The sequence below is a fragment of the Pipistrellus kuhlii genome, unplaced genomic scaffold (genome assembly GCF_014108245.1).
Source record: "Pipistrellus kuhlii isolate mPipKuh1 unplaced genomic scaffold, mPipKuh1.p scaffold_m20_p_35, whole genome shotgun sequence".
Lineage (NCBI taxonomy): Eukaryota > Metazoa > Chordata > Mammalia > Chiroptera > Vespertilionidae > Pipistrellus > Pipistrellus kuhlii.
This window is the reverse complement of record NW_023425535.1, coordinates 2,371,578-2,392,739: the sequence shown is the minus strand read 5'-3', so window position 1 is coordinate 2,392,739 and position 21,162 is coordinate 2,371,578. Positions and strand designations below refer to the sequence as shown.

At 52.5% G+C, this 21,162-nt stretch overlaps 1 protein-coding gene across 1 annotated transcript in view; it reads left to right on the top strand.

The window, feature by feature from the left end:
• WDFY4 (WDFY family member 4) overlaps positions 1-21,162 on the top strand; it is a 235,169-nt gene that overhangs the window by 143,730 nt on the left and 70,277 nt on the right. Inside the window, exons 40-43 of the mRNA XM_045570637.1 lie at positions 14,924-15,001; positions 16,785-16,991; positions 18,485-18,536; positions 20,822-20,988. Of these exons, the coding sequence (XP_045426593.1) occupies positions 14,924-15,001; positions 16,785-16,991; positions 18,485-18,536; positions 20,822-20,988 (504 nt within the window). The remainder of the gene's footprint in view (positions 1-14,923; positions 15,002-16,784; positions 16,992-18,484; positions 18,537-20,821; positions 20,989-21,162) is intronic.

The following is a 21,162-nucleotide window of genomic DNA, read 5'->3' as shown; positions in this document are numbered from 1 at the left end:
TGGGGGCACTGGCTCAGTGCTCAGTGGGTGGGGGCACTGGCTCAGTGGGTGAGGGCATGGCTCAGTGGGTGAGAGCATGGCTCAGTGGGTGAGGGCACTGGCTAGTGGGTGAGGGCACTGGCTAGTGGGTGAGGGCACTGGCTAGTGTGTGAAAGCACTGGCTCAGTGCTCAGTGGGTGGGGGCACTGACTCAGTGCTCAGTGGGTGAGGGCATGGCTCAGTGGGTGGGGGCACTGGCTCAGTGTTCAGTGGGTGAGGGCACTGGCTCAGTGGGTGAGGGCATGGCTCAGTGGGTGAGGGCACTGGCTCGGTGTTCAGTGGGCACAGGCCCTGTAGGTGCACTCAGCTGGGGGAAAAGACTCAGGACTCCCAGGAGCCCCGTGCTGAGCAGAGACTGCGCCAGAGAAAGGAATGGGCCGGGGAAGGAAGGGTGGGACGTGGGGGTAGAGTCCAGTGGCAGATGAAGTAGGACCACATCTGTGGAATCTGTAGTCAGAATTCCTTGGGAAGGTCTGTGAAACGGGTTAAAGTCAAAGACCTTGAAGAGATTTAGGACATTTTAACAATCTGAGATCCCAAAGGGTGTCACTGGGACTAGCTTTACTTCAGCTTGTAGTAAATTCAGCATGATGCTTGCGGCCAGGAGGGAACCGGCTTTCACAGGAGACGTTTCGCAGAGATAGCCCCAATCTGGGGGAAGTTCAGACAGTGAGGACTCCTAGAGCTGAGGGTGAGAATTTAGCAATCCATTCTCTCTGGTGGAAGCAGGGAGGAAGGCATCCTGGGTCAGCCAATCAGAAAATAAGTGGAGGGAGAGGAAAAAACATCAAAATCTGGGACCAAAGGAGCGGGAAGCGAGGTCACAGCCTTTGTGAGGCCCACAGCCCCCGCCCCTGTTGTGCTTCGGGGGTGGGAAGTCTTGTGAGCAGGTAATTAAATGGGGCACGTAATTACTATATCTGTAAAAGGAACAAAACCACTCACAAACAAATGCGAGCATGGCTTTAAAAAGACTGAAAGCCATTCGTTGTGCTTTGCTTGCAGTGAGATTTGGGATCAAGAAAGAGGAAATTTATTAAGTCCAATAGTTTCATTTCTGACTCCTCTGAAGCCTCCGCTCTCAGTGTAACTGGAAGTGAAGTCTGGGTAGGGTGTATCTCAGCCTTGCTCTTGCGGGCAGCTGTGCTCCTGCATTGCACCCAGAAGGAACTTCCCACAGCAGCGTGGGTCCTCGGGACAGTGGGGACCCCGCATTGGGGGTCTCGGACATGCAGCAGTGGGCAGCCCGAGGGTGAGTTAGCCCTTTAGGTTTCCTTCTAGTGATCTGGGCACTCAACCACAGCCTTCGCTCTCATTTCCTCTCTTCTCTAATCTCTCTCTCTCTCTCTCTCTCTCTCACACACACACACACACACATACGCACACGCGCGCGCGCACACACACACACACACCATTCTGCAGACAGTTGATGTTGGACCCGCCATCACCCCGGGGAGAAGTGTGTGGAAGGAGGGCCCTTGAACAAGGAACCCCACACCACAGCAGCACAGTGGACAGGCCAGCAGCGGGTGTGAGCCGCGTCGCTGGCAGTGTTAGGGCTCAGAATAAGGGGAAGCCCCATGGCGGGCCCATGGAGACAGTGCTTCCCCTTCCCCATTGTAAGGACATAGTAAATATCACTGGTCTCTCACAAGGCCGCTCCGGGAGTTTGGAAACAGAAGTAAATGAACAAAGCCAGCACTGATACCTTCACTGATGTTTCTTTACAAGCGCATCGTTTGTGAGGCATCTTTATCTTCATAATAGAAGGATAATTAACATCACTAATTACCTAATTAAGTCCATTAAGCATCCACCAACAGAGCCTGTGAAGCTGGCATCATGTTCTACTGTCAACAAATGCTTTTGATTTCTTAGGAAGTAATTAAAATGTAAATTAGCATGTGACTATAGGCACAGGGGAAGTTTCGAATCAGATATTCATTTCAAAACCGCTCTGAGCGGCATCGCTGGGCGCTGTTTCCGGGCGAGGCAGTCTGTCCGCAAAGGGACACGGGAAGCTGCGGTGGCATCGGCCCGGCACCACACACCACGCCGGGGGGTGGGCAGCTGATGCGTTTGCCCCCCTGCTTTCTGCCTTTGTTTTTATTCTATCATTTTTCCTCATATGTGCATTTTTGTTTGTGTCCTTCATGTTAAAAATATCACAACTGATGCTTATTTCTGAAAATTTTCTGTAACTGGGTTTTTTTCTGAAACCTCTCTGTAACTTAAATTCTCTAGTTGTGTTTACCCTTTAGTCTTTTAGGGCAAATCTTTTATCGTATCCTCCTGAGCCCGGGGGACACGCGTGGGCAGGAGAGAAGCCGCAAGGACCACACAGGCCTCGGCTTCTGAGGAAGCTCCCACTGGAATGAGCACCACATTGTAGGGTGAACACCGCGGCTCCTCAGGGTAGAATCCGCCCCGAAACTGCACGCTTCCAGGATGGAAGCCCCCAGCCTGAAGCCCGGGTTACTCCTTAAACAACCCTCACTGCCCGGGATGCCCACCTTCCCCTGGAGTGTGGTTTGTTGTGGGCACTCATGGGCATGATGCCCACCTGGCGGCACGGACGTTGGCCTGGGTGCGCGCCGCCACCTGCTCCGTAAGGGGAAGTGCTCGCTCCCGATCCTGAGCCGCCACCTCTGCTTGACAAGTTCCCAGGGAGGAACTGGGTGGGCACAGCCAGTGCCACTGGCTGTACGTGAACAGGTTTTGGATGAAGGCAGCGAGAGTCCAACCTGAGAGACCAGCCCTGGTGCTGTGAAGGTCAGGGTGGAGGCCTCTGACCACGAACTGCCCCGCTGGGGGCCGGGCCAGGCTGCTCCTGGGCTGACGGGCAGGCAGCTTGGTACAGTGCCTGGTGGGGAGGCAGGGCTGCTGTGCAGCGGTGAGTGGAGGCCTCGAGGGGAGGACACTGGCCTGCGCAATGGAGGTTTAGGGGCGGCCTCCCTGGCTTGCGGGGAGCTCTGCCTGCTGGCAGTGAGCAGCGGGGTCTATATTCCTGGATGAAGGGCCCTCGCTCGCCTTAGTCTGTGAGAGGCCAGTTGGCAGACCATGTGCAGGACAGGCGGGTTAGCCGGTATGGGCTGCCCAAGGACCAGCTGCGAGACCAGGGATGGCCACACTGCCCACTGTGAGCAGCCACCGATGGAACTTTCTCTACCAGAACTTCCTCTCTGATGTTGCTACCTCAAAACGTGGTCTATTCTAGCATTAGGCCAAGGACGCCAGGCCCTCGAGTACCTGAGGAACAACACCCGTGGACTCACTGGCCCTCACACACCTTGCCTGTCACTGGCATGGAGGCCTGACCACCCCAAGCCCCACAGAAGCCTCGGGATGCCCAGCTCTGCCATCCGAGAGCGGCTGATGCCCGCCTGTAGGCACTCTCTGAGCCAGTGGCCCCACAAGGAGTGAGGCTCCAGTTGCTCTCCTTCCGCAGCCAGACGAGAGTTGAGCCCCGCCAGCACGGGTGCCAAGTGGAGCAGTTCCACACAGCGACATGATACTCTGGGCACGAGGCCACACCACTGCCCGCCGATAGCACCTCCACTCTAAGCCATGTTGTGCAAAGTCCTTATGAGAGGTGGTCAGCTCCTTCCCCAAAGGCTTTCCCCAGCAGACATGTCTCCTCTGGAGCGGCTACAGGACCTCCCCTCCCGCTGACTCCTTCCTGCCTGTCCTCCTCCGTGCCTGCACCAGTGAGTGTGGGCACATGCCCTGTCTGACCACTGTCACTGGGGACCACCTCCGAGTAACCTCAGCTCACGTCTGCAGCTCAGCCACCATATTTTAATGTAGAAATACCGTGTCATATGCAATTCAGCAGTGAATGATTCGGGCCAGACACAGCTTTCTCCATAAGAATATAGAAATGAGTCACGACACAGGGTTCTCGCGTGGCAGGAGTGCTTGTAGTCTGGTTACTTATCTCTCGAATTAGGTGACATCTAAAGAGACACAGGAGAAGCGGGTTCTGAAAAAATGCACATCGATCAAGATTTTGTGCATTGAAACAGATTAATCTTGGGTTGAATCCTTTTGAAAATGGGATACAGATCTTCCCTTGAAAGGCTAATGATACCCTGGAACCTCTTCTGAGGTTCAGATGTTTGAATATTGGATTGCTTAATGTGAGGTGACCTGTATTCCACAAACTAACCTTGTGATTAGGGGAAGGGAAGGTATCACCATCCCAGGAAATCCGTTAAAATCTATCTATCTATCTATCTATCTATCTGTATGTATGTATATCTATATATCTGAGACTTACGGATGGGGAAACATTTTTATGTCTCTAAACTTGAACATTTAAAACTTAAACATTCATCAATACAAAAACACTTTGGAGTTCCCAGACGAAGCGTTGCAAGTGAAATAAAGAATGGAACGGCAGATGGCCGGGCAGCGGAGACTGGGGGGCCTCCTGAGGCCGCTGCCATTCACCGCCCGCCAGGCCCTCTCCACTCGCCCAGCGCTGCCACGTGAGTGAGTGAGTCACAGCATGCTCTCGCCTGGGACCCATCCATTAGGAGAGACAATTTTGGTTAATTAAAAAATTCTTTCAGAGTCTCTGAACAGAAAGTTCTGGAGTTTACTTGGAGCTGCGGTGGGTGGGGTTGGTGCAGACGTGGCTCGACGTGGCTCTTTGTCCGGAAGGGAAGGGAGAACCGGGCTGGGGGGAGTGAGGCCGGGAGGCCAGTCCCTGCTGCTGGCTGATTTACTGGGTGATCGGGAGTGGGGGTGGGGGGGCGGCTGAGGGCCTTGGGCCAGCAGGTACTGGAAGGAGCGCGTGTCGGGGAGGCTGCGGCTCTCGGAACTCCTGTGCCGGGACTCCTGTTTGGGTGGGGCTCTCGGTGCTCTCCGGGAAGCCGCATGTGAGCAGCCCCGAGCGTGTCAGGCCGGAGGGTGGAGTGAGTCCGTGCATTTGAGAAGTGAGAGCTCGTGTGGCTGGAGTGCAGAGGACAGTAGCCCCGCAGGAGGGGCCGAGCCAGTTGCCAGCACGGGCCAAGTTCTCTAGGGGATCAGAGAGCTCCCATGTCTACGATTCTCCTGCATCTGCCTCTGCACCTGCTCTCTCATCTACTAAACGCCCGTCTCTGCTGCGAACGGTCCCTCCTCAACCTCCTACACCCACTACTGACTTCCCACCCCATCCCAGGCCCCGGGGGAAGACAGGGGATATGGACAGGAAAAGCCGCAGTCCCTGGCCTGCTGGGCCCACCTGCCAGCCTGGGACCATTAGTGTGACCAGAGGAGTAGGGACCAAGAGGTGCCCAGCGAGAGCAGGCCTATTGTGCCTCTTGGGGGGATTTAGAGGAGGAGGAAAAGAGGAGGAAAAGGAAGAGGAGGAGGAGGAGGGGAAGGGGGAGAGGAAAGTGGGGGGGGGGGACAGGGATAGGCTGTATCCTCCAGCCCGGCCCTGTCCTGAGTCCCCCCCAGCCCGACCCTGCTCTGCGTCCCCCAGCCCAGGACTCACAGCGATGGTTCCCACAGCCCTGGGGCCAGAGACCCCAGCTGGTGGGTGAATCCTCCCAGGCCTGCCCCTGTGAGTGCAGCCAGCGCTCCTGTCCCAGCTTCCCATTCCTCCCTCCTCCAAGGGAGAGCCAACAGCGCTTGGTGCCACTGCAGGGCCTGCTGCATGAATTCTCTTTAAAAGCCTGTCTCCCAGGGCCTCTGTGACACCCTGAGGTACTGGGCATTAGGCCTCAACACGGACGTTTTGGAGAAAATGATTTAGTCCATCAAGGCACCTCGGTATCAGCAGGTGTTGGGGGGATAGATTTCCAACCTTCGGAATAGATCTCACACTTACCTCCCATCCAGACCCCTCCCACGCCTCCGTGTCTACTTCCCTGCTCCCTCTGCCTGCTCTGCCGCCTTCCTCCTTCCCTGCCTGCAGCCGCCATGGCTCTGGAGCCTGCCCTGTGAGGACAGGGGGACAGGGCAAGGGAGAGGGGGCAGGAGGCTGGCTGAGTGAGTTCAGGGAAGGGCCATGTGGTGCTGCTCCCCACCTGTCAGGGCCGCATGGAGGCCCGGCCAGGCAGAGGCCCAGGCAGGTGAGCAGGAGGTCCTGGGAGGCTGTGCCTGCAGCCTGAAGCCTTTGTCCCTGGCTACACCGAACAGTTGCTTTTCAGTAGTCATCCCCCAAGTACTCCTGACGACTGAATTTAATCAAAACATCACAGTTCAACAAAGACAAAGTAGAAATTAATCTGTGAGTGAATGTAGCAGGAGAGGAATTGCCCAGGGTGGACGGGTCCCTCCTCACCCACTCTGAGCTGCTGCTGTCATTATTGCTGGAAATATGATTATTACTCTGCCACGGCTGATGTTTATTAAGAATCCGGGGCTGCGTCTCCGCAGCAGAGAAAAGTGTCGTTGTCTGAGCCCTGGGAGGAAAAGTGCTTCCTGGCCTGGGTGGTAGAACAGGTGCCCTGGAGGCCCCTGGCCCGTGCCCGCGGCCCGGTGTGGAGGGCACAGCACAGGACTGGGGCAGAAACCGGCTGTTGAATGTTTTGCAACAAGGGAAACCCTGAATTGCAGGTGGCTTTCACCGCGGCAGTGGTTGTGAGAGCCAGCCCTGCCCAGCTCCTGACCCCCTCCTTCGCAGACCTGGAAGTGTTCGCGGACCCTGCTGGGCCTTGTTCGTCCTGACCACCAGGAATGGTTTGTTCTGGGCAGAGAAAGGCCAGCTGCAGAGAACTTGGCTCAGAGGAGGGAGGAGGCTCTGTAAGCTTCATTTCAGTATCTCAAACTCTATTGCTGCCTCCATTTGCCAGGCCCTGGGCGACAGGTGGCAGTGTCCTCCGGGAGCTCATTCCAGGGGCAGGCGGTGGGGAGCCCCCTAACTTTGGTGCAGCTGCTTCCCCTGCTGGGTCAGGCTACAGGCGGGAGCTGGGAGGGTGTTGGAGGGAGAAGACGGCAGTGCAGTTACAAAATGCTCGCGCAGGTAGGATTCCCTGTGCTGCTCTCCGCCCCTGGCAACATGGTAAGCTTACTCACCCCCCTGCCCTCCCAGGCCCCAGCGGAGAGGTGACTGACGTGTGACGGGTGACCAATGAGAGTGATCAGTGGGAACATGTGACACAGGGGTGCCCATCTCCATGTATGAGTTTCACTTCAGCTGCGATGAATCGAGAGGTCACCTGAGTTCAACTCGAACATGTCATTTGTTTCTTTGGCCAAAGAATGTTCGATGTTAAAGGAACCAGACTTGCCGCTAAAGTCAGACAGCATGGAATTATTAGTGAACACAGGAACTTTAAAATCTCGAAGAAGACTGCCAATATTGAGGTCATGTACTGTGAGGTTACCTTTTAAAATATATTCGTAAAATGGAAATCAAGTTGTCAATAATGTTCTTAAAATTCCCTTAACTTATTCATAAAAAATGATGGCATTCGTGGCTTCTCGAATTCTGCACCAGCCTCTGTACATTCCGCAGGCAGCGTGCCCACCGGGGATCAATTACTGTTTCTTTGTTAACTGTCCGATGATAAGGTTGGCTTGGCTTATACAGTTTGGGGAAACAGGATTTACTAAAAATGATTTGTCTTTGAACATGAGAATCACACTCTGTACAATGAGTTGTCTGCACCCAAAAGAAACTAGGGCTGTGTCCAGCTGAGAGATTGGGAAACTCATTGTATTTTCCAAATACCTTTTATATACTTCCCAAATTTTATTCACTATTGTCACATACCCCTCATTCGGTTTTCCCTTGTTAGCATCTTATGCTACACTAGAGGCCCAGTGCACAAAATTCGTGCATGGGGTGGTGTGTGTCCCTCAGCCCAGCCTGCACCCTTTCCAATCTGAGACCCCTCTCACAATCCAGTACTGCTGGCTCCCAACTGCTCACTTCTGATTGCCCCTAACCATTTCTGCCTAGCCCGATTATCCCCTAACCACTGCCCTGTCAGCTTGATTGATGTCTAACTGCCCCCCTGCCAGCCTATTTGCCCCCAGCTTCCATCCTCTGCTGGCCTGGTCACCCCTAACAGCCCTCCCCTGCAGGCTTGATTGACCCCAACTGCCCTCTCTTGCCAGGCCTGTTCCCCCCCCAAAAAACTGCCCTCTCCTTCTGGCCATCTTGTGGTGGCCATCTTGTGTCCAAATGGGGATAGGATATTTGACGGCATGGGGGCAGCTACATTGATCTTGTGTGTTGGAGTGATGATCAATATGCATATTATTCTTTTATTAGATAGGATAGAGGCCTGGTGCATGGGTGGGGGCCAGTTGGTTTGCCCTGAAGGGTGGCCCAGATAAGGGTGGGGGTTCCCTTGGGGCATGGGGTGGCCTAGGAGAGGGACTTGTGGTGGTTTGCAAGCTGGCCATGCCCCCTGGCAACCTAAGCAGAGGCCCTGGTATCTGGAATTTATTTACCTTCTACAATTGAAACTTTGTAGCCTGGAGTGGAGGCCTAGGCCTGCCAGGGGAGGTGGAAAGCTTGGCTTCCTCCAACGCCAGGGGATACCCTAACCTGCTCTCTCCAGCTTTGTGGCTGCTGCCATTTTTCTTGGGATTTATCTTTTATAATTGAAACTTTGTATCCTTGAGTGGTGGCCTGGGCCGGCCAGGGTGTGTGGAAAGCTTGACTTCCTCCATTGCTGGGGGAACCCAAGCCTCCCTCCTGTTCTCTGTGGTGGCAGCCATCTTGGTTGGGATTAATTTGCATACTTGCTCTGATTGGTTGGTGGGCATGGCTGGTGTGTGTAGTGGAGTGATGGTTAATTTGCATATTACTCTTTTATTAGGTAGGATAACGTGGTGCATTTGTCAAAGCTAAAAAGTGATATTAATTAGTACATTACTAGTAACTAAACTCCAGACTTCATTTTGTTCAGTTCCTACTAACCCAGTCCAAGGCACCACAGGCATTTAGCTATCACACTCCCTTACTTCTTCCTCTTGGTGACAACTGTGCCCTTTTCTTGTTTTTTCTTGGCCTTGCCAATGTTGAGAAGCTGGTTTATGAGGTGTGTTTCATAGAATACGCCTCAATGTGGGTTTGTTTAATATTTTCCCTCATCATCAGCCTCAGGGTATGGGTTCTTCAGAAGAAAGATCACAGGGATCTTTGCCCTTCTCATCGCCTGTCAGCTGAGGGCTGCAGAGCACCATGCAGTACTGCCTGGTGATGTCAGCCTTCAGCATGGTCACGTGACACCTGCAGGAAAGTCACTGTTTCTCCCTCTCCACAGTGATCCTTCAGAAGCCAGTGGCTAAGTCCACCCACCCTTAGCAGGGTAAGCAATTAGTTCTGCTGCCTGGGGGGACAGGTATGCACCTCCATTCTTTGAAGTTCTTTTGTGAGGAAGGTTTGTCTCTTCCCCCCATAAATGTATTTGTTCAATGTTATTTATATTAGTAGGGACTCATCTACATGTATACATTGGGGTATAATTCATTAAGTCTGTAATTTGTTTTGTTGCTCAAATTGTTCCAGCACTTTGCTCATAGTATTTCATACATCTCATACTTGCTTTCACTTTAATGCTCTTGATCTTTTTTCACTGATCACAAATATAAACCCACTTCCACTACCACCCATTCTAACACATTTTATGTGTGTATTGTTTAGGAGAAGTTAGGTTATGCTGCAGTAACAAATACCCCCAAATCTCATTGGCCTAAAATGGCCAAGATGTGTTTCTCACTTGTGCTACCAGTGCAGCGTGAGCTGGCAGGGAGCTGCTGGGGTCCCCTCCTCACTCAGCAGCACTGGCTCACGGAGCAGCCATTGCCTGGACACCGAGTGCTGCCGTCGCATTGGAAAGGAGCTCAGCCAGCTGCTCAGGAGCCCTGGAGCACCTGCACACCTATCTGGGCCTTGCCTGCTCTGGGGTAGCAGGATGGCTGACCTCAGAGGAGAGACTAGAAATACCTGGCAGGCAGCACTCATGACCAGCACACGGCATTTTCTTCGTTGTTTTCCCATGCAAATCCATACAGACTAACTGTTGTTGTTGCTTCCATCTGTTTTCTAACTACTTCAAAAAAATCTCAGTCCGCCATAAACTTGGTCTCTCTCATAGCTGAATATTTTTGACACCAAGGCTTCAGTGGCGATTGTGTAGATTGTGAGCAGCGACATCTGGCCAGAGTGGCAGAAGGAAGCTGGAATGCAGCCTTCGTCCCACGATTCAAGCCCTCCGGCCAGGCCTAGGGCAGTTACAGAGGAGCTGTGTGGGCGAGTGGTGGCCCTTTGCAATGGCCCATGGTGACCACATGTGCCTTATTAGGCTGACTCACCCTGCCGGTGTTGGTATTGGAACCATCTCATTTTGTGCCTCTATAAATAGGATGGTGGGAATGCTGTCCAGGGAATCCTGGGCTTATATCGGAGGTGCCTGGAATAAATGACTAGCAGTGAAATGGCGAGTCAGAGGGTTACAATGAGGTTCGGAGGGAGTCGGCACATGGCAGGTCCGTGCATGCGAAGCCGTGGCGTTTCTCACCGCTGAGCTCCCTCCAGGCCTGGCACGTGCAGAGTGGGGCTGGGGCAAGGCCTACAGCTGTCCTCTTGAACAGGGTCTGAAGGGGCTGACTTCAGATGTTGGCCTCTCTCACTGTGTGAGGCCACACAACTGTGGACACAAGACTAATGAGGCTTTAAACAAACAAGTGTAATGACTGTCATCAGCAGCCAGCAGGCGCTTCCTATGGGACCGTTTGGCAGGAGGGTCCCGGCAGCTGGCTGGCCCAGGGTGTCTCTGGCATGGTGGGCACCAGCTTGAGGTCAGCTCACTTAAAGGTGACCCTCTAGATGGGATGTGCCCGTTCCCATTCCAAAGTCTGATCTGTACCCTCTGGCCAAGTCCTTCCCAGGAGGCGCTGGGGGAGCCGGGCTCAGCTCTGTAATCCAGCGCTGCGTTCCCTCAGTCTCCAGATGGCTTCGCGGGCCCGCCGTTCTGCTTCAAAGGCTCTGCACTCTCCCAGGCACAGGCAGTTGCTAAGCGAAGGCCATTCGGCTCAGTGAGCCACACAGAGCGCCGTTCTGCGTGTGTCCCCATCGATGTGACACGTTCCCTGCCACCCAGGCAGAGCTCTGCCCTTGCACTGACCCGCATTGCCCTCCTCCTGTCTCCATACCCTGCGAGCGACCAGTTTCCAGGGCACAAAAGGCCTCAGGCCAGTGGGAAAGTAGTGTTTGCTGGTCACCGAGATGTACAGGGTGGGAACGCAAGTAGGGGAGACGTACGTGGTAACAGCGTCCAGGAACTCATTTCCTGGCACAGCCACTTCCTGCGTTGTTGGAGTCCGTTTCTCCTTGGTCAGTTCCTTCTTCCATCCTCCTAAATCCACTATTGTGAACCTTCAGCATTTTGCTCCAGACCCCTGCTCAGCTCCAGGGGAGACAGACCCACTTACCCTTCTCTGCACCGAAGCTAGGAGCCACCAGGTGTGAACTGCCTCGCTTCCTGGTGTCCCACTTACACACGTGTCTGCAGCTGCACATCCGCAGACCCTTCTCTCGAGCTTCCGAGCATGCAAAGCCTCCCCCTTTCCTGCTCAGGCCAAGCTCTGCGTGGGCTTCTGACCCCATCCCTCCCAGTCCTCCTCCCAGGGAGCCGGCACCATTATGGTGTCTCTTTCCTTCGCTGTCAGCCTGCTGGCATTTACTGCCATCTCCCCAGGCCTCGTTCTACACTTAAGTTCTGGCGTCCCTCTCATGTGTCCAGCTCTGCTCCAGAGCCCTCTTCCTTCTTCAGAGCCAAGTTTCTTGAACGCACTGTCAGTACTCACTGTCTCTATCTCCTTGCCTCCAATTCCTTGTTTAGTCACTCCTGTGAAAAGCTCCTGCGGAAGTTAGCAAGCAAATCCAACGGGCAGTTCTGGTCTCACCTCACAGACTTCTCCCCTGCTCCCACTGGGCTGACAGGGCTTGGTCCCTGGCATTTCTTTCTGTTTTTCCTTAAACTTCTCTAGCCTTTCTTCTCCTGGCCTAAACCTCTCCAGGTTTTGGACCTTGTCTCAGTCTCCTCTCTGTATTCCTCTCCATGAGTGACCATAGCATTCCTCGAGGCTTATTCTGTCGTCTGATTTCTCACGACTCCCTGCTCCACATGGGTCTTGGGCCTTCCACCTGAGTTTTATTTGGGGATGTCTAACTGTTTCTTTCCACTTCAAATTCAGCGTGTCCTCAGGTCACTGCTCTTTCTCTTGTTTTTTTGTTTGTTTGTTTGTTTGTTTGTTTGTGACCTCTCCTATTTTTCTTATTTTATTTAATTCACTCATTTAAGTAAACCAGGAATTTTGGAGTCATTCCTTCCATCTCATAGTCACTAATTCCTACTTTTCATGTAGTTCTTAAAATGGAACTCATTCTCGCATTCACTGTGTGAACATGCGCTGTTGCTGTCTCATAGTGTCCTCAGGGTGCTCCCTACTCCCTGGCTTGTCTTCATTAACTCCATCTTCCAGCTTTCTACCAGAATGACTCATCAAAAATGCTAATGGGACCACATCAGGCTTCTATTGAAAACCCGCATTCAGGAATCAGCTGGAGCAACATCCTAGTCAGGGAGACTTCTCTGAGCACCAGCCACTTCCAGGCCCTTCTGGAACCTACTAGAATGGCATATCACACTGACTGCTTTCAAGCATTCACCATCCTTGAATTCCTAGAATAAACCCCACTTAGTCACTAAGTATAATTCTCTTTATGTATTGCTAAATTCTCTTAGTATTTTGGCAAGGATTTTTGCATCTCTACTCATGACGGATAGGTTTCTTTTTTGTACTGCGTTTGTCTGATTTTAGTCTGAGTTATAAGGCCAGTGAAAGGAGCTCTGCTTAGCTTAACTTCATGAAACAAATTGGTTTGATTCCAGGTCAAGGGCACATACCTCTGTTGCAGGCTCAATACCTGGTCCCAGTCAAGGTGCAAATGGGAGGCAAACAATTGATGTGCCTTTCTCATATCAATTTTTCTTCTCTTCCTCCCTCCCCTCTAAAAATCAATGGAAAAAACATCCTCACTAATGAGTGAGGATTAAAAATATATAAAAGAATGAAATCTTGCCATTTCTAACAACATGAATGAACCTAGAGAGTATTATGCTAAGTGAAATAAGTCCAACAAAGAAAGACAAATGCCATATGATTTCACTTATATATGGAATCTAAAAAATAAAATAAACAATAAAACATAAAATAAAAAAGCTAAGAAATTAGCTACACAAAAACAAAACAAATGAACAAACAAAACAACAAAACTCATAGATGCAGAGAACATTTTTATCCTCATCCAAGGATATGTTTATTAATTTGAGAGAGAGAGTTACCGGGAAAAGGGGGTGGAGGGAGTGGGAAGAGAGAAAGAGAGAGAGAGAGAGAAATATTGGTCATTGCCTCCGGTATGCATTTTGACTAGGGACTGAACCTGGAACTCAGGTATGAGTCCTGACTTGGAATTCAACCTGCACCCTTTTGGTAAAGAGACAATGCTCCAGCCAACTGAGCCGCTGGGCCAGAGCAGAGGACATTCTGATGGTTGCCAGATGGGAGGAGACTGGGGGTGAATAGGGGGAAGTGATTAGGTGTACAATTGGTCAGTTATAAAAACAGTCATGGGTATGTAAAATGCAGCTTAGGGAATACAGTTAATAATATTGCAATAACTATGCACCGTGTCAGATGGGTACTAGACTTAGGGTGATCACTTCACAAGGTATATAAATGTCTAATTACTATGTTATATTTTCCATATTTTTATCTCATCATATTTTAGCAAAGGTATTTCTGTAACCTCATTTATCCTCTGTCCTATTAAACTCACATATAAAATTTATTATTTTATTTAATTCATATTACAGGTTTATAATTTTCATTTGGTTATTTTTCAGAGATTCCATGTCTCTTGCAAAATTCTCATGTTTTGCTTTGGACAATATTGCTTGCATTAATTTAAGGTCCATGTCTGATAACTCTAACATCTGGATACATGTTTACTTTTCTATTGATCATTTTATGGGCACATCAGTAATTTCTGCTTGACTGCCGAACCTTCTGCATGAGAATTCTCTCTTAGGACCTCAGGTGATGCACCTATCCCAGGAGGCCTTGCTCTGCCTTCTGGGCTGCGTTTCTGTAGGGTGTGAGCTGGAAGCTGGGTTTCAGCTTTGGAAGCTGGTCTGTTTGCAAGCTGCCTGGGCCTGGATGGTGCAGCCTTCTGAGATCCCACCTAAAGACCACGTCCTATTGGTTTCTAGACTCAGCTGCAGGAGGTTACTTGTTCTCAGCCTCTCAGCCCACGCTGCTTACTCATGTGTTGTCAGCTGTTAAAGGGGAGCGGCAATGCAGGAAGCGGGGCTCCTTTGTCTTCACTGTGCTGTTTGGGCTCTTGGTTCCTTGTGCTCGGGAAGACATGGCGAGCCTGAACTCCAATTTTCCATCCTTAGCCACCTGAGGCCCCCAAAGGCGCCGTCACACTTCTCAGCCACCAACTTCTGTTCAGCTTCTTGGCCTCTTGTGCATCCGCAGATGTGGAGTATCTGGAGGGGAAATAAAAAAGCACAGATATGAGGCATGAGACCAGGTCGAGAGGGGTTTCTCCCTCCGGCACCTTGGCACCTTGCCTCCGGCAGCCTTGGCTCTCTTGGGAGCTCTCGACTGTCTTAAAGCAGATCATTCAGACCCGGCTTTTCTATGGTTCTTGGGAAGAGGGTTTGTCTGCTACAAGCTGGGAGTGGAAGTAACCCACAAACGTGTGTGTGTGTGTGTTAGCTTAGGTGAAGTCTGCACTCGTGAGATTATGATGGCCATGACCACCAATCCCAGGTCACCTCTATGGTGCTGGTCTGAGCAGAGAAGTGCTGACCTAACATCCGCCATCACTAAGCTGTGGCTCGTTGTCTCTCTTCTCTAGGATTTTGTGTCATGTATCGAGAACTACAGGAGAAAAGGACAAGAGCTGTATGCATCTTTACACAAAGATCACGTGCAGGTAAAACCAAAACTGTTCCTTCCTCTGCACAGAGCCCTGAACCCACCTGGACCTGCTGTACAAAAGCAGAAGGGCCTTTGGTTTAAGCTCTAGACTGCCTACGTCCGTCCTCGGTCATCGCCGAGTCAGCCCGGCTAGCTGTGCGGGGATTGGCGCGCACACTCTGACAGCAGAGGAGCTGGCGATGTGGCTCTGCACGGCCCACTCAGGGTCCTCAGGCCCCGCTGCTGGGAGCGAGGGGCACAGGGTGAACACAGCAGGCACCGTCACTCTGAAAGCTTCACTCTAAGGGAGAGAGATCCATCGGATAACTGCAAAATAACTGGATCATTATAATAATAGATTTGGAAAATACAGGTATAATGAGAGCTAATAACAGGGGAACGGGTTTAATTTGGGCAGATCGGAAGCTTGCTGAAAGGAACTGCCTTTTAAGTGGATATCTGAAGGAGGAGGACTGTGGACTAAAGTATTTTGGGAAGTGTTTTTGGTGAAGGGAGGGCCTGGGTGAAGTCCAGCGGCAGGAAAAAGCTGGAGCCATCAGGGACCTGGGAGGGAAAGAAGTGGCTGATTGCTGAGCTGGGAGGGGACAGGAGGAGACCGCAGGCCTGAGCAGCAGTGCGTGCCCCTTTAGGGCGCTACCTTTTCTCCGAGGCAGTGGCGCAGGGCTGAGGGCAGGCTTAGTGCAGGCGCCTCTGAGGCCTGTGTAGGATGTGAAGGGCGAGGCGGCCACGCTTTGAGCTCCCTGTTTGACTCTCAGGGCTGCCTCCACCTGGGCCTGCGTCTGAGCCCAAGGACCCCTATCTTTAAGGGGGACAGCCCTTCCCTCCGGGGAGGTGAGGACCCCTGGGCAGCACCGGGCAGGAAGGCCCCCTGCAGGTTTGGACTGGCTAAGAAGCTGTCATCAGTTGGTTTTGTTGTTAATAAAATAAAATTAAAAAAAGAACACACAGAAAACAATAGGACATAATGTGTAGTGCTAGAAGCTCTCAGAGTGATGGTGCCTGCTGTGCCCCTCGCTCCCAGCAGCGGGGCCTGAGGACCCTGTGAACACGTGTAGAGACACACTCCAGCGGTTACTTCGAAATTGCTCTGTTCCAGAGCCTGTGCCGGGCATAGAAAAGCCGAGCTTATACCGGCCCGGCTCTACCCGGAGGGTTTTTACAGTGAAGAGAGGGGCAAGGAGTCAAGGAAGGACTGCGACAGGGCGGCGAGACCAACACCAGGTGTTCTACCACGAGGAGAGGAGCAGTGGGCAAGGAGCCACCGGGGGCATTGGGTGGGTGAGGGGCCAAGGAATGGTGAGACAGCGGTGCCCCGGGGTGGGGGAAACAGGCTCTGATCAGCGTGAGCCAAGCTACCTGGCCCACATCCTCCCCATGAGCTCACTTGGGAGCGCACAGCGCCTGGGAGGCTCGAGGGGGCCAGGGGACCAGCAGCCTGCAGCCCAGAAATAGCCACCAGGCTCACTCATGAGTCATTGTTTTCAGACGCAGCAGGGTTGGGAGAGGTCAAGGTCAGGTGGGAAGGACAGAAGCTCAGCAGAGACTCCAAGCCCAGAAAGAAAGGATCCAGCCTTCTAGAAGGCAGCCTGCTTGTTCTCAGCAGCGGCCTGACTGGGGCTCAGAGTTGAGAAGGTTATACGGAGTTTTACTGTTTGTTGACTTAGACTGAGAAAAGCCGCTTTCTGAGGCGAGTCCACAGGGACTTCCCAAGTGTCTGACTTTTAGACTGACTGTCTCCATGTCTGAGGGGCGCCCTCACCCACTGCTCTGTTCCGCAGAGGCGGAGGTGCGGCGACCTCAAGGCAGCCAGAGCCTGGGCCCGCATCCAGGAGCAGCTCTTTGGGGAGCTGGGCTTGTGGGGCTCCGGAGCAGAAGCCGCACCCTGTTCCCGGTGGGAGCTGGACTGGAGAGAAGGGCCCGCCCGCATGAGGAAGCGCCTCAGACGCTTGTCCCCCCGGGCGGCCCGGCCTGCAGAAGGGCCCCAGGTAAGTCCCAGCCGCAGGGCCGCGGGGGCAGTCTCTGTAGCTTCTCAGTCCACCAGTCCGTCCATCAGTCTGTCCATCCGGTGTTGTTTCCATCGGGACTTCTGGTGAGCTTCTGAGAGCTCCGATGTGGGCAGGCGGGGGAGAAAGTGTACGTGGGGAAAGGCAGGATTGCTCTACGTTATTCTTGATGCACTTTAACATTAAAAAAAAAAAATCGCTAACCCTCAAGGTAGCAGCAGAGGGAAGCCGTGAATGGATGGATGAGCGGAGGAGTGGGTGAGTGGTACAGATCGGCACGACAGACCCAGGCCACACTGCCATCACAGAGCCCAGGGTTTGGGGAGAGCCAGGCAGGGGTCACTGTCAGCTCGCAAAAGCTGTCTTGTGCAGGCGTGGCCAGCGCTGCTCTAGACATTGCTGTGCAAGCGCATCACATGGACCTTTACAGGGCATACTCCCTCACTCAGCCGTTTCCTCAAGCTCCGGCTGGTGCCCCACTCCCTCCGAATGCCTGGGAGCTGCCCTGAGCCCTGAGCAGTGAAGTCTGCAGACGGCAGGTGTGCAGACTGAAACTTAAGCTCATGTTATGGAAATTACATTTTCGCCTGTTGAAGGATGGGGAGCCAGTTGAATTGGTAGCAGACTAGAAAAAAAATCTATGAATAGATTTTTATTTCTTCACCCAACAATCCTGATTGAAGATATTCTAAAAGCCATTGTTGGGTTTGTTTTCTAGTCTGTGACACAGAGCCTTTCATCCACATTACATCTTTTATAAAACTCAGTGAAAAAAATTAGAATTCATTTATTCAGTAGACACTTGAATTTTTAATGGACTTCCAGTAACCATTTGGTGGTGTTCAGTACCCTCTCTCAACGCATTTCTGAGGAAATGGAGGCAGGAGAAATAAGTGGCCCGGCCTGGCCGACCTGGCTGGGTGGTTGAGTGTTCTCATGGTTCAACCCTAGCCAGGGCCCAAATACGGGTTGCAGGCTTGATCCCTAGTATGGGGTGTGCAGGAGGCAGCAGATCAATGATTCTCTGTCCTCATTGATGTTTCTGTCTCTCCCTCTTCCTTCTCCCTGAAATCAATAAAAAAGACATATTTTTTTAAATAAGTAGCCCGCACAGTGTGCAGGTGAGCAGCCGAGGGCTCCTGTGAAAGCAGGCCCTGGCCCCAAGCCTCTCCGCCGTGGCCTGTGCCTCAGGCCCGGGATGCTGTCTAGTCCCACTTTGGCATCATTTGGGCAATTACTGTAATTCTGCTTAATGGAAGGTTGTGGGTTTTCTCCCCTTTGACTCGGGAACATTAATACTTGCTTTTTACTGTGGTCCTTTAGGATTCAGCGTTTTCTCTTGCATCTGAGCCTTGAGAATGTGATTTATTTGAAGGGGTCACGTGTATGTGTATGTGTTTGTGAATATGTGGTATGGGGGGTGCATATAGGTAGTACCCAGGATTTAATTCTTTTTTTCTCTCTTTTTATTTCAGGAAAGCCAAGACAGAAATGGTGATATTTCTCACACAAATGCTGAAAACAGAGGTATTCAGTTTATCAACTTTTTTTTTTTTTAATTAAACCAGTTGTGGGTTTTATTTAAGATCTTATTAGCGACATGGAATTGATGTCTTAGGAGGAGGACACTGCAGGCACAGAGCGGGCAGGCTGTGTGCTCTGTGCTCTCAGAGCCCAGTGGGCCCTGTCCCAGGCCCAGAGCGCTGAGGGCAGACTTGATAGTAGCTTTGCCACAGTAAACGTTTTTTCAGGGATCTGTCTTGTCAACTTGCCGAACCAGGGAAACCTTTAAAGTGCCCCAAACAGTACAAATACATGCTCAGTGTGTGACCTGCAACACTGAGCATGTATTTGTAAAAATGGGTGAAATACTAATGCTTCTTACACTGACCTCTCTGATTGTAAAAGGGCCAGTTTACAGCAGCCCCTGACCCCTGGGGTAGGCTGTAGGACCGGGTCCGGGTACTGTGGGTTCCTACACACACACCTTCCCACGTAAAAAGGGAGGCTGTGGCTTCTCTGTGGCGTATCCCAGTTGCCAGCACCGCTGCTCCCGAGAATACAGGTTTGCTTCTCAGAGGTCATTTTGGCAAGAACACATTCACACACACACACACACACACACACACACACACACACACGTTTCTGGTTTTGTGGTTTCTCTCTGCTGCCTCTGGCTTGGACACTCCCTGTCTGTGACGTGCCCTGTGCCCAAGGCTGCAGCTGGTGTCATGGTAACTTAACCCAACGACAGCTTCTTGGTGTTGATCCTCTGTCTCTGGGACCATAGCGTTGGGCCTCCTGGTGAGCAGGCTCTCTGGCCAGTTTGCAGTGCTGCCCGGAAGTAAGGATCCTGGGCTCCAGTCAGGTGGATTTGGGGGGGGGGTCACAGGACTTAGGGTAACTCTGCAATATCTGTTTCCTTCTTATCTCTCCACTCCGAGGCCCACACTCCAAGGTCAGAGTGAGAACCTGCCGCTCCCTCCGCTGAGGGTGGCCGCAGAGAGGGCAGTGGAGGTGTGCCGACCTACTGGGCCTCCATCTAGCCTGCTGATTCCTGCTCCCTAGGCGCTTAGTCGGGGAGAAGAGGGGCCTGGTTCTCTCCGTGCCTTCCCGTGTGCTGTGTCTGCACCGAGCTCTCCCTGTGGGGGAAGCCTGTACGGCTGCACGGTGAGCCGCAGGCACTGCCGTTCCCCCAGAGGTGAGAGTCCCAGGCAGGGCTCAGGTCAAAGGGGTGAGCATCTTGGCATAAAGGAAATGGCTGCAGCCCCTGGACAGCAGGCAGGTGCTGTATGTCTGCTCCAGGCAGGTGGCCACCAGGTCAGGGTGGAGAAGTAGGGTCTACAAATCCCATGGGCATGTGCTCAGCTGGCTCCCGGTGGGCAGCCCGCGTGCCGCCTTAGGAAATGAGCATGACCGTGACCGTGGCTGTGGCTGTGCACAGGTGGCCTGCAGCACCCTGGCTTCATGGTAGCACAGAACCAATGAGTCCGAGAGGGCCCAGGGGATCCTGAGGAGCCACACAGTGGGGTATTGTGTGCAAAGAGCGTTCAGTGGAATGGTAAAGTGCTCATGATATGATCCTGAGTTAAAAAATATTAGAAAAGAAAAGCTATAAGTGCAGTGTAATTCCTACTATGTCACAAATTACACAGATGCGTGCCTATACATACATACATGTGCAGGGAAGGTATCAGTTACATCAACCAAGTGTGAACAGTGAGGACAGTTGGCCTGGAGTTGGAGCTGGCTCTGACGGACACGCGGCTCGGCCGCTGCTGGGTTCTCAGCAGCCTTTTCCCTGCGCCCAGCGCGGCCCCCCTCAGTGTCTCCGTCTCAGTGCGGCTCGGCAGGCTCCCACCCGGCAGCGCAGGTGAAAGTGCCCCTGCAGGTCCCAGCTCAGAGGATGCGTGACTGAGCGGCAGCTGCTGTTCTCAGCACTGACTCTGGGTACACATTTGTCTTATTTCTCACAACTTCATGGTTTTCCCACATGTTTCTTATAATTAGAAGATAGTGCTTCCATAATTAAAACAACAATGAACACTCTTTTCAAAGAGCAAACAAAGTGAAGTTCAGATCCAACGAACGCTGGCGAGCAGCCCAGCTTGGGCTCCCCTGAGGGTCAGCCTGAGGATGTCTGACCCCCACGGGCTCAGATGCGTCCACTCTCAGCAGCAAGGGGCACGCGTACCTGGTTATGGCTCCCCAGACCCTTGCCCTTCCTCCCAGCGACTCAGGCCCCACTGCACCCCACCCCTGATGATGCCCAGTGGCTTGTGCCAACACTGAGTCCCCTTACACCCCTGCAGGGGAGCTGAGCCCCAGGAAAGCTGAGGTTGAGAGCGATGAGGTGGCAGCAGACTGCACCCGGCTGACCTTCTTCCCGGCCCTCCATGAAAGCCAGCACTCCGAGGACTTCCTGGAGCTGTGTCGGGAAAGACAAGTTATCTTACAGGAGCTTCTTGACCATGAGAAGGTAAGAGGGCCCATCATGACTGTTCTCTCGGGAGGATTGACACAAGGGAGCGGGCCCCTCATTCACAGGCACAATGGCCACCCCCTTCCCTCTGAAACCCCAGGAGCGCTGCGAGTGCATGTGTCCAGATGGCGTGCGGAGGGACCACATGTCCCACACCAAATGCCATGAAGG